This window comes from Meriones unguiculatus, chromosome 2, assembly GCF_030254825.1.
Source record: "Meriones unguiculatus strain TT.TT164.6M chromosome 2, Bangor_MerUng_6.1, whole genome shotgun sequence".
Taxonomy (NCBI): domain Eukaryota; kingdom Metazoa; phylum Chordata; class Mammalia; order Rodentia; family Muridae; genus Meriones; species Meriones unguiculatus.
The window spans coordinates 32318613-32333737 of NC_083350.1; the positions used below are offsets into that span (position 1 = coordinate 32318613).

A 15125-nucleotide genomic window follows, 5' to 3' on the forward strand; every position below is an offset into this window, starting at 1 on the left:
ATTGAAACGGGAGAGAGAATGGCAAACTCTCTTGACCAAGGGCAAACATCTCATAAAATATCAATCAAACCAAGGAATCAAGCACCCGTCCACTGATTTCAAAGCTCATTTTCCTTCCTTGATACCATTATAACCCAAAAAACTTAAACTTTTTTTTTTTGTGTGTGTGTGTGTAACTTATAGAATAAATACTCTGTGGTGGTGGTGGTGAGCGTGAAGTTGAATGTCATACATAGTGTGGAGGTGAGGAGACTTAAAAATCACAGCAAGTCTTAGGTAAGAGAATTTACCTAAGGAAATTCTGTAAGGAAACAGTGTTGACCAGAGAGTTTTAGGCAATGAGTTATTTATTAAAAGCCAGTGCACCGGGCACAGCTACCCAGCAGGCTGACAAATATGAAGGACATAACCAATCCACTTATTAGCTTATCCGATTAAACAAAATACATTTCATAGAAATGATTATAAAATGCATTGCAGATAGAATGTTTTACACTTACAGATCTTACGGCACCCTAAATAATTATTAATAAAAACCAGCCTATCCATCCTGTAAGTAAGGTTAGCAAACCACCACTTATTGCTTTACGGTAAGAGAAAGCATCAATTACCACGCTGAAATGGGTTTGAGAGTCCAACAGACACCCTGTTTCAAAGCTGCTACCATAGTCCATTTACAATCTTAGAAACAGTGCTTTCCAATGCACATTAAATTAATGCGACAACTTTTGGCTTAAAGATTAGTTTTGGTTTCAGAGTGAATCTACTTTAGTATTTCAGTCACACATCTCAAAGATTCCTGATCAAAGGCGGGGGGTGGGGGTGGGAGAAATCACTCCAGTTAAGGACTAGACATGGGAACAAGGCAGCACAATAAAGATGGGGCTTTTAATTCCCTTTACCAGATACGCTTACAAAATTGAGTTGAAAAACTAAAACGGGTAGATGAAAGAAAACAGAATATAAGAGCAAAAAGGCAATGGCAGCGGCGTCAGGGGGTAGGGTGGGGTGGGGTAGGGTGGAATAGGGTGGGGCGGGGCTTGGCTGGGTGAGCGGGAGAAACCCTGGACAAAAACGCAGGTGTTTGAAGCAAACCTGCCCATTTGGAGACATTCACCGCCTTGTTGATGGCTCCTGGCTAATTCCTTAGAGGACCATATTGAGTTTGTTGGTATACCGCGTACCCCCTTAGGTGTGAAGGTTGGTTGGGGTGGCTGAAGGGAGTGAAGGGCAGCTGGGAAGGGTTGAAGACCATGGAGTGTTTGCTGTGTTACTAAACCATTACCATAACCCCAGCGCTACAGGGGTCCTCCGGGACCTTGCTCACCTCCCGAGATAGGTCTATTTTCTTCAGGCAGCAGCAGAGACAAGGTCAACTTTTATTGCACGAAAGCAAAATCATTCCCCTCCTTCCCCCATTACTGAACCGGAGACCTCCGAGCACACACATCTGGATTCTCAGACTCTTGCGCCTCTGGCCAGCAGGGGGCGCACGGCAGACTGTCGGGAAGCACCTTTCTTCGAGGGAAAATGTGAGGTATTAGGTTGGCCCCAGCAGCTGGTCTCAGTCACCATTTTCGAGCAGCTTTTGTAAGTTGTTTTGTATCTTGAGACAATAAAAAGAGATGCTGTTGTTATAAAGTACAGTATGTGTCTTAAGAGTACATTTGCTATGTCCTGGAAATGCAGGACATTTTTTCTACCTAGAATAAAAGGCTACATAAATAAAATGTAACAGAGGTTACATTTAAATAAAGCTCGGTTCCTGGTTTTAAGTAGCAGATGTGTCATAATGTTTAGCAACTCTTTTTACACATTACTTTGTGTTCTATCCACATACTGACTTCCAGAGAGACCTGAAGACTACTGTCCACAGTTGGGCATTAAAACACTCTCAAGAAACACAAAATAAGCGCGTTTTGATGAATTCAGAGCAGAAGGGTGTTGTACCGTTTTAACCTCAGCATGTGGTCTGCATAGTGAGGTCCAGGACAGCCAGGGTTACACAGAGAAACCCTGCCTCAAAAAAACAAAACTGAACCAAAAATAAAACCTCCAAAACAACAATAATAAACAAACAAAAAACCAACAACAAAACGAAATCAAACCAACACCCAAAAACAAAACAAAACAAAAGAATTCAGAGCAAGGGATTCTGAAGAGCCAGGGTTATGAATGGGAGCAGAGGAATCCCGTGATCAAAGCCTTCATCTATGGCCTGGTATTTGTGTCCCTCTTACAAAACTCACGTTGAAATGAAATTCCCAAAGTCCTATGACCATGGTACTTTGAGGTGGGGCTTTACTCTCAGTTGCATTAGTGGTTTGATAGGAAGAGATAAGCTTGCTCTGTCTCATCGTGGAGTTCCCATCAGCAGGAAGTCCTCTGACAAGTCTGTGCACCACCCCCCAACTTTGAACCTGCCAGCCTCCAGCCTAAGAGCTTAGCATACCTTTTTTTTTTCCTTTATAACTCACCCAATTTGTGGGATTAAACTATAGCAAACTGAGACTGCCCAACAAACTAAGATGCTGCTCGGAGAAAGGCTGTGATAAACAGCAGCATGCTCACGGTAAGGAAAAAGAGAGGGGCTCCGACATGCACATGTGGACACTCATGTAGTCTCACCTTGACCATGCCACCCATACAGAGGCAGGGTCTACATATGAAATGAGGACGGGAGGATAAGTTACAGGACCATGTGCACAGGTAGCAAGTGACAGCGTAAGAATAAAAAACAAAAACTTGACTCTAAAATTTATATTCTTCCTATTGCATCATCCTAAGGAAATAATTACTTCTTCACCCACTGGGGGGGGGGGGGGCATTGCTGCCTGAGAGATGACTTAGCAGGTAAGAGCACTTTCTGCTTTTGCAGAGGACGCTGGTTTGGTTCCTAGCATCCATATCAGGTGGCTTAGTGCCCGTAACTCCAGTTCCAGGTAATCTAATGACTTCTACCCTCAAGGGGCACCTGCACACATGTGGGGTGCACACACATGCCAGCAAACACTCATACCCTAAAAGATATACAAATAAGATTTCAAGCACTCTGAGGTGGGGAAATGGCTCAGGAGGTGTCACAGCTAGCTTCCCCTTCACCTTGCCACGAACCTAGAGGCACCCGGGAAAAGGGAACCTCAGTTGAGGAACTGTCTCCATCAGACTGGCCTGTGGCCCTGTCAGTGAGGCTTAATTGTTAATGGATGCAGGAAGGCCCCGCTCAGGGGGCGACGCCATTCCCAGGTAGGTGGGTCTGGGGTGTGTAAGAGAAGTAGTTAAGACCTGAGTTCTCCGCACCCAGATGCTGGCTCACAACTCTCTCTAACTCCAGCTTTTCAGGGAGGCGGGACTGGGCGGGTGTTCAGCTCCCTCTTCTGGCCTCTACATGCACTGCATACATGTGGTTCATACACATACACACAGTAAAAACACTCAGATACATAGAATAAAACATTTAAAAAAATTATAAAAAATGGGGGTGGGAGAGATGGCACAGTGTGTCAGAGCGCTTCCTGCTTCTGCAGAGTACCTGGTTTCCAGCACCCGCATAGTGGCTCACAACTGTCTGTAACTCCAGTTCCAGGGGATCTGTCCTCCCTGCGTACCAGGCTCACACGTGGTGCTCTTATATACATGCAGGCAAAACACTCATGCACACAGAATAAGATAAGTCTTAAGGAAGGGAGAAAGGAAGGAAGGAAGGAAGGAAGGAAGGAAGGAAGGAAGGAAGGAAGGAAGAAACTGAGCAAGCCAGTAAGCAGCACTCCTTCCTCCATTGTTCTCTGCTCCAGTTCCTGCCTTGGCTTCCCTGGATGACTGACTGTACCTTGTAAATTGCAATAAGCCCATTTATCCCCAAGCTGATTTTGGCCAGTGTTTTTTCACAGCAACAGAGAAGGAAACTAGGACAGTGGACCAGTCTTATTTTACCTGTGATCATCACGAAGGCCCTGTAGTAATTCTCAATTTTGTGTCAGATGTTTAGAGGCCAGTCCTGGTTGCCAAGCCTGACAATCTGAGTGTGATCCCTGAATCCCATACTGACTCCCACAAATCGTTGTCTGACTTCCATACTCACAGGCACTCACATACACACCAACACACACACACACATACAAATATGGGGGAAAAAAACCCCAACAAACCCAAACAAACCCAAAAGCCTTTGCTCCGCCCCCAGTTCGGCTTCATATCTGCCCTGCCTAACTCTCAGGAAAAAAAGGATAGGTGAAAAAAGCTGGAGCAGAAAGGAACTGAAATAAACTCCCAACACACACAAACATACCTATAAAGAGGAACAAACACAGAAGCAAAACCCAAACAACAAAAAAAGATAAATAAACAACCAGCAGCTAAAACCTCCAGTGGCCAGTAAATATATGAAATGTTGATTTTCAGGAGTTTTAGAAAATGTAAGTAGTGGCCATGGAGATGGCTTGGTGGATAAAAATGCTTGGGGTGTGACTTTATTGACCTCGGTTCCTGGATCCCAGTGAAGAAAGAACTGACTCCCAAAAGTTGTTCTCTGATGACTACATGTGTATACACTCCTTATACCCCCTCCCATCCCATAATAATAAAGAGAACGTATAAAGAACAGTCCTAGTGGGGTTCAATTTCACAGTGCCAGACCGGTAGTCAGGGCCACCAGCTTGGTGTGACTGAGAGAATGTGGGGATAGTTGGGGGTGGACCTGAGGTGGGGAGCAGACAGGGGTTACTCTTGGATTTCCTGTGAGGGTGAGCTAAAGAGCAGTGACAACCATGAACGGAAACAGGGCAGTCAGAGCTGGGGAATGTTCATGAGGCTTATGTGTGTCCAGTCTCTGACAGCGGAAAGGATTTGCTGCAAAGAGCTGAGTCATGTCTCCGAATTTCCCACAGTGTATCATGGCCTCTCCATTCCCAGGCTGTGCCAGGCAACTGCTCAACCGCTTCTGGGAACATTTTGGCCTAAATCTTTGTACAGCCTCTGCTTTGGGATACAAGTGGTCGTCTTTCATTTCTGGCGGCCTCCCTAGCGGCCCAGCTGGGCTGGGTTTGAGCCCCACACGGACATGCCAACTCCCGATATGAACACGCCTTTCTGTTTTCTGTTCCCTTGTTACAGAACTCGGTGTTCTGGCAGGGCCTGGTGGGAGAGGAGGAAGAAAGGCAAGGGAAGGTGAAAGGATTCTGTGTGCTTCTGATCCAAAGAACAAATTTACAAGTCAGAAGGAGTGAGACTGAAAAACAACAGCGCCCCATTCCGGAGAGCATCAGGTAAAGGATTAGTGCAAAACCAAAGGAGTTACTGAGTGTGAAAGGACTGAAATATTAAAACTGCCCTGGGAATCAGGTGGAACTCCAAGATATTTATGAATGGTTATCCTCTCCTCATTCATCCTCTTATCATCCTAAATCTAAGAATGCCCTAAGCTAAGGACAGAGCTGAGCCAGGGAAGATGCTTTGGAGGTAGAAGCATGAGTAGTCTCACTTGCAAAGGTACATATATTTATTGTAAAGATTGAATCCACATCCTCTTGAGTGGTGGACAAGCTCTACCACTGAGCCAGTCCCAAGCAGTGGATTTTTCCCCCTTCCTAAGACAGGGTTTCTCTGTGTAGCTCTGGCTTACACAGAGTCCTGGAACTCACTTTGTAGACCAGGCTGGCCTCGAACTCAGAGATCTTCTTGCCTCTGCCTCCCAAGAGCTGGGGTTAAAGGCATGTGTCACCATACCCAGGTTTCTTTCTTTTAATGATTTTATTTTATGTGCACTGGTGTTTCATATATGTCTATGTGAGGGTATTGGATCAGTGACAGACAGTTGTGAGCTGCCATGTGGGTGCTGGGAATTGAACCCATGTCCTTTGGAAGACAATCAGTGCTCTCAACCACTGAGCCATCTCTCCAGGCCCTAAAACAAGCAGATGACTTATAACTACATTTGGCCAGAGGTTCAAATTCTGGATCCCCAGTTCACCATCTATCTCTGCCGCCTTGAGCGAGGCTCTCTCCTTATGAGCCAAGGCAGTAACAGGGGTTAAGCACAGTATTTTTTGTGAGCAGGGATTCCACTCCATGGCTGGTCAGTGTCAATGACCATTTTCCAGTGTTCTCATGACCAGCCAAGGACACATATGATAGACCAACCAAATCTTTACTTTGCAGAAAATGAGATTAAATTTTGTTTCTTTATAAAAATAAAGGCCTTTAGCACTTGGGAGACAGAGGCAGGTAGATCTCTGAGTTCTAGAGTTCTAGGCCAGCCTGGTCCACAAAGTGAGTTCCAGGACAGTCAGGGTGGTTACAGAGGAAAACTGTCTGGGGGGGATGGAGTGGGGGTGGGAGGGCAGTGGTCAGCAGCAATTGAAAAGGATGACCAGATTGCTCCTGTGCGCGCACACACACACACACACATCGACTCACCTTTTCTAATTTCACTATGTTAGCTGTAAGCTCTTGGCAGAGGGCTTCCACATTCAACTGTACTTGCGATCCCAGGCGCGATGGGGGTGTCTGCCTATAAGGAAAAAGGGAAGTGTCACTAGGAGCAACCATGGTAAAGAAAGTCATGGAATGAGTAGAGCTGAAGGCTGAACAGAAAGCTAGGCTAGAGGAGAGGACTGCCCTCATTTTGCCTGTGACTGTCTCAAAAGCACAGTCGTAGCCCTCAGCCTCGAGGCTAGGTGTCTAGGGGACAGTTCTGGGTTTAGCTGGAACTCTCTTAGGCTGCTTTTCTTTAAGTCCCTTGCTGTGGCTGGGATCACCCACACTGCTCAGAAAACTGTTCTCAAGCACGTGGTTTCTTAGAGTCTTTGTTCAGATCTCAACACCCTCTCCATCCTCACTGCAGCTACATGTACATCCAGGGCTGCTGGCCTCAGCCATGGGAGAAGGAGCCATTTACACTAGAGTACTCAAAAACCCAGGGAGTATCTTTCCTAGTTGGGAGTATCTTTACCTAGTTAAATTTCCACACAGCCATGATCCCTCACTCCAGTTCTTTCCTTAAGACTTCTTATATAAATATGCACATGGAACTCATCATACCAGTTGACTGTTCATGGCTGGAATCCTATACTGGATTGCTGTGCCAGCTAATGCCACAGGAACTTTGGAGTAAGTACATTTTCCTAGAAGATGGCCTAATAGTACTTCTTGCATTTCCATGATAAGCCACGGTCTTCATCATCTGCATTTTTCTTGGTTGTGATTCTTTAAACTAACATTTATCTATTTTTAAAGATTTATTTTTATCTTACATGTATGAGTGTTTTGTCTGCTTTGATGTCTGTGTACCATGTATTTAGTGCCCTTGTGTATAGTAGATGTAGAAGATGGTACTGGACCCCCATGGGTGGTTGTGAGCTGTCGTGTGGGTGTTGGAAACCAAATGTAGGACCCCTGCGAGAGCAACAGCTGTGCTTTTAACAGCAGGGCCGTTTCTTCAGCCTAGGACTTAACTTTAGCGATTCAGTTTTTGATGTTAATGACTGGTCTGATTTATTTTCTATCCAGTTCATTTTTGAGACAGAGAGGCCTTAGTAAATTGCTGATGACTACATCTTAAGAAGGGTGTCTATTACGGGATCATAGTACGCTCATAAAACCTTAATTCCTGGAAACAGAATTTAAATCCTTCATCTAGTTCAGGGGACTGGAGCCCTGGAGAACTGACTTATCAACAGGAGATTCTGAGCGACAGCGATGTTCTCACCATCAGGCGTGGAACGGGAGCGGAGTGGTGTCCCGAGGAGCCTGCAGCCTGCTGACAGCACTTGCCAAAGGTATGGGCTCAAAGACAAAAGGCTCCTCACAGCACAGAATCAGATTACACACCTGGCTCACTCCGGACAAAGGGCCCAGGGAGAGTCAGGATGTGGGATGGTGCTGTATCAACAGTCCTTCCTCTAACGGGCGTCTGCCCACCTTATGTTATGTGTGCGTGTGGTTTCATTTTTCTACGCAGATTATCTTTGAGACTGTACTTCCTCTTGGGCTGACTTCAGGAGGGAGAGCAAACATTTCATTTGCCGGAAGCCCTCTGTACTGCTAAGTTAATTATCGGGTACTACAACATGAGGTATATTTTTCTAACAAACCAACTCCTGAGAAGACAGGAAATAACAGTCCACAATCATTTGGTGTCACCTCTAATACAAACAGAGAGCTGTACTAATATTTTCAACGTGATGGGCAAGCAAGGGTAGGATATATGGGTCTGTTCTAAACTGTTTGCTAGGGTTCTGTGGTCATTTATTGGTTCAGATATTATTCATGGCTCTTACATGACCTGTATGAAAGCATACGTATAAGCCATAGAACAAATTTAGGTAGACACTGAAGAAGGGTCTAGACCAGGATATGACACAGTAGAAAGTAGAGATTCCAGACAAGTGCCATTGGTATTACCCAGGATGCTCCATTCCAGCTTTATTCCCTCAGGAACTCTGGGATGGGCCCATGATCTGTTTTAGCCAACCCTTCAGTGGAATCTGATATACACTGAGGTCTGAGAGGCCCTGGTGAACTGGGAGCCGAGGGGCTCTGCAGTTGACATATCTGTATTTGAACCCTGGTGTCATTACAAAATGAAAGACCTTTCATATATATTTTTACATATAATAAAGGAAAATTTGATTTATATATGTATATACCTATTCTATTGTATTCTATTCTGAGCCAGGGTCTCTATATAGTTCTGGCTGTCCTGGAACTCCATAGTGATTTCCATCATAGCAAGGCCTATGTAGAGAGACCCTGTCTCAAAAAAAAAAAATCTTTACAGACACATTTAATTAGCTAGTAATCATGAATATGGGCATTTATATTAAATTGGCTAATATAAATGTGCTGAGTTGTTTGAATCACTTTGCTTCTTTTCCATTTTTATTTTTGGTGTTTTGAGACAGAGTTTCTCTGAGGCCCTGCTGTACCGGAACTTCCTCTGTAGACCAGGCTGGCCTCCACCTCACAGAGAGATCTGCCTGAGTTTGTGCTGCCATTCCTGGCTTCTTCCCTCCCTCTCTCCCTCCCTCTCTCCTACCTCTCTCTTCCCTCCCTCTTTCCCTCCCTCCTTCCTTCCTTTCTTTCAACAATGTTTTGATTTAGGCTGGAGAGATGGCTCATAGCTCAAGAGCACTGGCTATTCTTCCAAAGTTCCTGAGTTCAATTCCCAGAAACCACATGGTGGCTCATAACCACCTACAATGAGGTCTGGTGCCCTCTTCTGGCATGCAGGCAGAACACTTTATAAATAATAAATAAATAAATCTAAAAACAACAACAAAAAACAAGCAAACAAAAAGCAAATGTTTCGACCCACTACCATTTTTCTAAAGATAAAGGCGAACAGTTTAAGGCCAAGGTCACAACCGCCATCTTAGGTTAATCGGCGGAACAGTGTTCGCATGTTTCTTGAGGTACTGCTGGAGGCATGACATGACAGCACAGGAATCATGCAAGATTAAGTCGCTCACTTCTGGGGCCCTCCTACCTCTTTATAACCCAAGCACACACATAACCAAGAGCTTCACACAAAACATGTTCTCAGAGTTTGCTAAGGAGGACTCTTAAAACTAGGTCAACTGTCACACTAATCCGAACAGCAGGCATGGGAAAGCCATCTTACTCAGCACTGTGGGGATCCATAATGGACGTCAGGGACCCCAGCCGCTCCTCCAAAGTGTTAATTCTGTATCTCATGTAGCAGGTTGAGATGATCAGTGCACAGACACTAGAGAGGGGTAACAAGACATTTCCAGTATGTTAATGGCCAGGAGCTGATTTTTTTAAAAAAGCAATGAACTCAGAGCCATTTTTTCGACTCTGGGGGCATTTTCATAAAGAACTAAAGGCTTTAGAGACTTTAACATGGCCTGAGTTGAGAGGCTGGAGAGATGGCTCAGTCACTGAGCATTTGCTGTTCTTCCAGAGGACCAGTGTTAGATTCCTGGGAGGCACAGGCTGGCTCACAGCCATCAGTAACTCCAGTTCCAGAGGATCTAATAATGCCTTCTTTTGGCCTCCAGGGCCACCAGGTATGCAAATGGTGTACACAGACACAGGCCAGGCAAAACCGAACCATCCAAATTAAGAGAGAGAGAGAGAGAGAGAGCACTTAAAAAAAGAAAGAAAATAATTGATGTTTGTTATAAAACTTCACAGCAAGGAGACTTAAAATCCTGTCACCAGTTTCTCAAAGTGCAAAAACATGGCCATTCTTACAGGACTGTTCAGGGATAGACCCAAGCAGGATGCCTAAGCTGATGTTCCCATGCTTCCTTTGGTCCAAGAGCTTAGGCAGACAGCAGCAAACCTTGTTCCTTGGAGACTTACAGGTTCTCTGCTTTAATGGGGATTTGATGGACATATCTAACCTCCTTGGGTACGAGAAACACCCTAACACTGAACTGGCTATTCTCAGAAAAGCCGTTGGCTGTAGTCTGGAAGCTGATGAAACAGTCTGTGCCTGGCTTGTAAAGATGGATGATGTCTTGGCTTCTGCTCGGAAGAAGCTGGACAGACAGAAAAATAAATAGGCAGAACGAGGATGCATCAGAAGTTACTGACTGTTGCTCAGAACTCGGTTCTTCGGTACATTCAGCACAATCATTATGAAAAGCCAACCTAAGCCTAAGAGGGTGGGGGAGGGAAAAAAAAAGTGCAGGAAGGAAATGGAAATTGCCAAGGAAAATATGTGGGTTGTGTCAGTACAAGTGGGATTTACAATGACCCTTGGCAAAGTCAAGAGACTATTCATCTGCAAAACCAGATAATTTGCATAAGCCTTTTACAGTAAATGTGTCTACTTACATGACTGCATAGAATATAAGAATATGGCGGAGAGTTGGGCATTTCTGAGACTTGACTTTATGCAGAATCCCATTAGTTTCTGATTGACCTGTTGAGTGGAAACCAAAACAGCAATAATTTAGCACTCCTGCATACTTCTTTCCTGTAGTAATATTTCAACCGAGACAGGTTCATTCTCAGGCGGAGGGGAAAATATTAGTGGAAGCGTCCCTGTTGATATTTTAACCAATAGGTTCTTTTTTTCTTTTTTCAAGTCATTTCATCTAATACTATATATTTGAGAGGCTTCTTTCCCCCAAGTATTGTATTTGGGCTACTGGAACAAAGTAAGACAATTATTATTGTTGTTTCTGTTGTTGTTACAGCTAACACATAAGAAAGAAATCAGTAACTTGAATTTTTGGTTCATAATCTCAAAGTATGGAAAAGAGTGTGGCAACTTCCATTTGTGACCCCAGCAAAGCCTAAAACCCATATTAATAAGTAAGTGGGATTTGTCATGCAAAGACTGACAACAGGAGGGGAGGGAAGAGCCATGAGAGGCAACCGCAGTGTGAAACACAGGGGTCTTTAGGTGTTACCAACAGGAACCGCCGACCCATCAGCTCCCCTGTCTCTCACCATGCGCAGGCAGGCTCTTGGCTTTTCCATCGGGCACTCTGTTCCCGTGAGCATCTGTCCGAGGTGGCTTTGTTTCTCCCTTGGTAACATTCAGAACTGTTTGAGATTCGGTCACATGGAAGTCTGTCAAGAAAACGAGGCAAGGTCAGTTTGCTTCGCAATGTATTTAAAACTCATAGGATGAACTACAATGCAGATGACTCCTTCATCTGCGTAACAGCCATGTTATCGCTCCCTCATGAGTGGGATGCCTGGAGACTGAAACCAAAGTTCATCAAAGAACTAACACGATGCAAGGGCTTTGGGTTTGCATCCACAGACACACGTGGTTAGCAACTCCTACTGTTAGTATTATTGAAAGAGGTGAGGAACCTTATGGTGACCTCTCTTGGTCACCCTATCATGCCAATGCTGCGACCCACTAATACAGTTCTTCATGTCGCGGTGGCCCCCAACCATGGAATTATTTCATTCCTATTTAGCAACTGTAATTTTGCTGTGGTTATGAATCTTAATGTAAATATAAGTGTTTTCTGATGGCCTTAGGTGACCCCAAAGGGATCATGACCCACAAGTTGAGAACCACTGATATACGAGCCATCTGTTAAATATGGATAAAGATGATGGATTTTTGCCATAGAGGCAATTCTCTTAAGGACCCTTTCCCCAGATTTTCTTTGCGACTGTTAACTGGGAAGAAAAGGGTGAGGCTTGTTTTTTTTGTTTTGAAGAGGGTGAGGGGAGGGTGTTTTATAGGGCATAAAACTTGACTTCAGACCTCGGGAGTTCTCAGATTCTGGCGTCTGAGAGCCTGAGCTGCTGTATCCTTCCATGTCTTGCCTTCGGTGTTGAACCACTCCGTCCAGGTCTGAGAATTCATCATTGAAATCCTGAGGGGAGACAGGGAGATGAAGAGACAGGCAGGCCGTTACAGATGCTAGCTAGCCCTTTTGCTTAGGGCTGACCCATAAAATATGGACATGAAGCAGGGGTGACCCCACACTACATGTTTTTCCTAACCTGGGAGTATCTGGTTACGGACACTGAGATTCTTCTGCACGTTCAGAATTCTGTTAACAAACGGCACACAGCTTGTTTGGAACAAATGTCTAGAGAAAGCACTGGACAGCTTGTGACAGAGCAATTGCTAGTGTGGGGCTGAGGACTGTCAGCGGCGCTGCGCCCTGGAGAATCTGACTGTGGCAGACAGCACAAAAGAAGGATGGACAGGCAGCTCAAATCATAGCTCAAATACATAGAAAAAAGTATTGAAAATTATAATTAAAAAAAAAAAGACATCGGACAAAGGAAATGAAAAAGAAAAGAACCACTGCTGGAAAATCATATGGAGAAAAGAAAGCTGCAGCTTTTTAAATTAGCTCCGACCAGAGTTGGCCACAGTACAGAGGCTGGGGAGCCGGCAGGGGTAAAGGACGTGAGCAGAGATGTTCTAAGTTGTATTCTGCTGGCATCCCTGAAGTGTTTAAGACCTGAGGAGGGAGACACACGGTGTTCCCAGCTGGCTCTGGCAAAGGCAGAATTAGCCCGAGCTCTTAATCATTTAGCTGCCAACCACAAAAGAACTCATCTGGTAAGCAAATGGGCACCTTTCTTGCTTGAGTTTGCTGTCTCTGGGTCATCTCAGCATTCATTCGATTCCTTACAATGATTTATAGGGCAAAGAAAGCTGAAAACTTGATTGACTGATTTGCATTTATCTCATTTTTTTGTTTCTCAGGCTGGTCCCAAAGTCTCAGTATAACTGAGGATGACCTTTAACCTTGGACCCCTGTGCCTCTACCCCACAGGTGTGTGCCCCCACGCCCGGTTTGTTTGGTACTGGGGATGGAAGCCAGGGCTTAGTGCGTACTAGGCCAGCCCTCTACTAACCGAGCTACATCCCAGTCTGAAAAGTGGAAGACTCTGAAGTCTTCCACTTGATGATGATTTGCAGGGTGCTTATCGTGTATGGGGCAGTGTGGCGGAAAACACCTCACACACAGGAATGCATTGACTCTCCCAGCCACATAGTGAGGCTAGCATTTCAGTGGATTTCACACTGCCCTACCCTTTCTCTCCTAGTGCCATGGATCATTATGATGGGTATATTGGGATGGAAATACACCCTAACTTGAGAAGTATCAGAAAATGCAATCATGTGACATATATCCTTTTGTGTTTGGCCTTTTTGGTTGTCATAATGATCTTAAGGTCCATCTATGTGGTAACTTGTATCAGCACTCCATTCTTTTTTTTATGACTGGGTAATATTCCATTTTATACTACAATGAAAACTTCCCATTCATTAGTTGAAGGACACATCAGGATTTTCTCCTGCTTTGGGGCTATTGTGAAAAATACTGCTATAAACATTCTTTCTTGTTTTTGAAACAACATTTCGTTTTGTATTCTATCCTGGCCTTGAATTCACTATGCAGCCCAGTATTCTGGGCTAAGATTCATAGCAACATTCCTGTCTTAGCTCTGTAAGTACTGAGATTACAGATGCGTGCTACCATACCCAGATGAACCTTCTTGTTTGAATTTTTAAGTGAACATATTTTAATTACACTAGCTTTTCAAAATGCAAAAGAAGATTCATAGATGTTGAAACTATGGGCTTGTGTTGACTGACTCAAGACAAACATTTTAGTGTGGGGGTCCATCTTTAAGAGATATGGTTAAACCTCTCTTGGAAAACCAAAACTCTATGGTAGGTACACAGTGTGTACAAATGGGAGATACCACTGGAGGTTTTCAGTGCGGTCTACAAAGTCCAAAAGAATCATATCTCTACTTGTTACCTGGGAATAATTATGCTGCCCAGGCATTTCTGACTTTGCCTCACCTTTCCAAGCTAAAGTCTCTGAAGGTGAAAATTAGTTTTACTATTTCCTGGTCTCTGATAGTGTACACCCTGAACAGGCCCTTGTGAGCCGAGTTAAAGAGATTTGTGAATCTCCTTAAAGGAGCGCTGTGGTGTGAGCTCAGTGTAGTCCTGGGTCTACCCTTCGCTTGTGCATTTAGATCATTAATGAGGCGACTCACCAGAGGCAGAGACGAAGGGCGATCGGTCCGGAAACTGTTTTTGGCAGAAGATGGGTTGGGACTGTTACCGACACTCGAGTTCTGAAATCACAGGAAGGAAATGAAGACCCAGAGCAACTACAGACCTGAAGCAATACCAGAGAAAGACAGCATGGAATTCTGACGTTATACGCACCTCTAAGTGTCCGCACACAGATTTTAGCAGTTTGTATGTTGAATCTCTGGAGAGTAAGGAGACGAATATATACTGGAAAATAAAGTGGAATCAAGGGGTCAGAGTCCTAAAAATTACCTACCATGTAGCTTTTGTGTTTTCTTATAAGGTTTTAAATTGCATTTAGTGTGTGTATGTCACACGTGCATGTGACGTGGTGTCCCCGGGAAGATCAGAGGATAACTCTTCCTAAGATGTGGTTCTTGAAGACTGAATTCAGGTCGTCATCAGACTTTGATGCACATAAATGCCTTTACCAGCTGAGCCATCTCTGTCAGCCCTATCTTTTATACTGTTAAATGACAAAGACCATTACTTTAACTACAACCTCATTTTTTTTTTCCAGCTGAACATCAGTTTTTATTGTATTTCTTGATTAAATTAAGTACATTACCCTATGGTGTCTTTTTTGTTTTTCCTTTTGAGGCAGGATCTCACG

At 44.3% G+C, this 15125-nt stretch overlaps 1 protein-coding gene across 2 annotated transcripts in view; it reads right to left on the reverse strand.

The window, feature by feature from the left end:
- Nucleotides 1–329: 329 nt before the first annotated feature.
- The window catches only part of Gramd2b (GRAM domain containing 2B), an 87456-nt gene continuing 72660 nt past the window's right edge, over nt 330–15125 (reverse strand). For both annotated transcript variants that reach the window (XM_021658805.2, XM_021658806.2), the window contains exons 7-14: nt 14648–14719; nt 14473–14553; nt 12203–12314; nt 11425–11547; nt 10804–10891; nt 9620–9724; nt 6415–6508; nt 330–1606 (exon numbers count right to left, since the gene is read on the reverse strand). In XM_021658805.2, coding sequence (XP_021514480.1) covers nt 1565–1606; nt 6415–6508; nt 9620–9724; nt 10804–10891; nt 11425–11547; nt 12203–12314; nt 14473–14553; nt 14648–14719 — 717 coding nt within the window. In that variant the 3' untranslated portion in view covers nt 330–1564. The remainder of the gene's footprint in view (nt 1607–6414; nt 6509–9619; nt 9725–10803; nt 10892–11424; nt 11548–12202; nt 12315–14472; nt 14554–14647; nt 14720–15125) is intronic.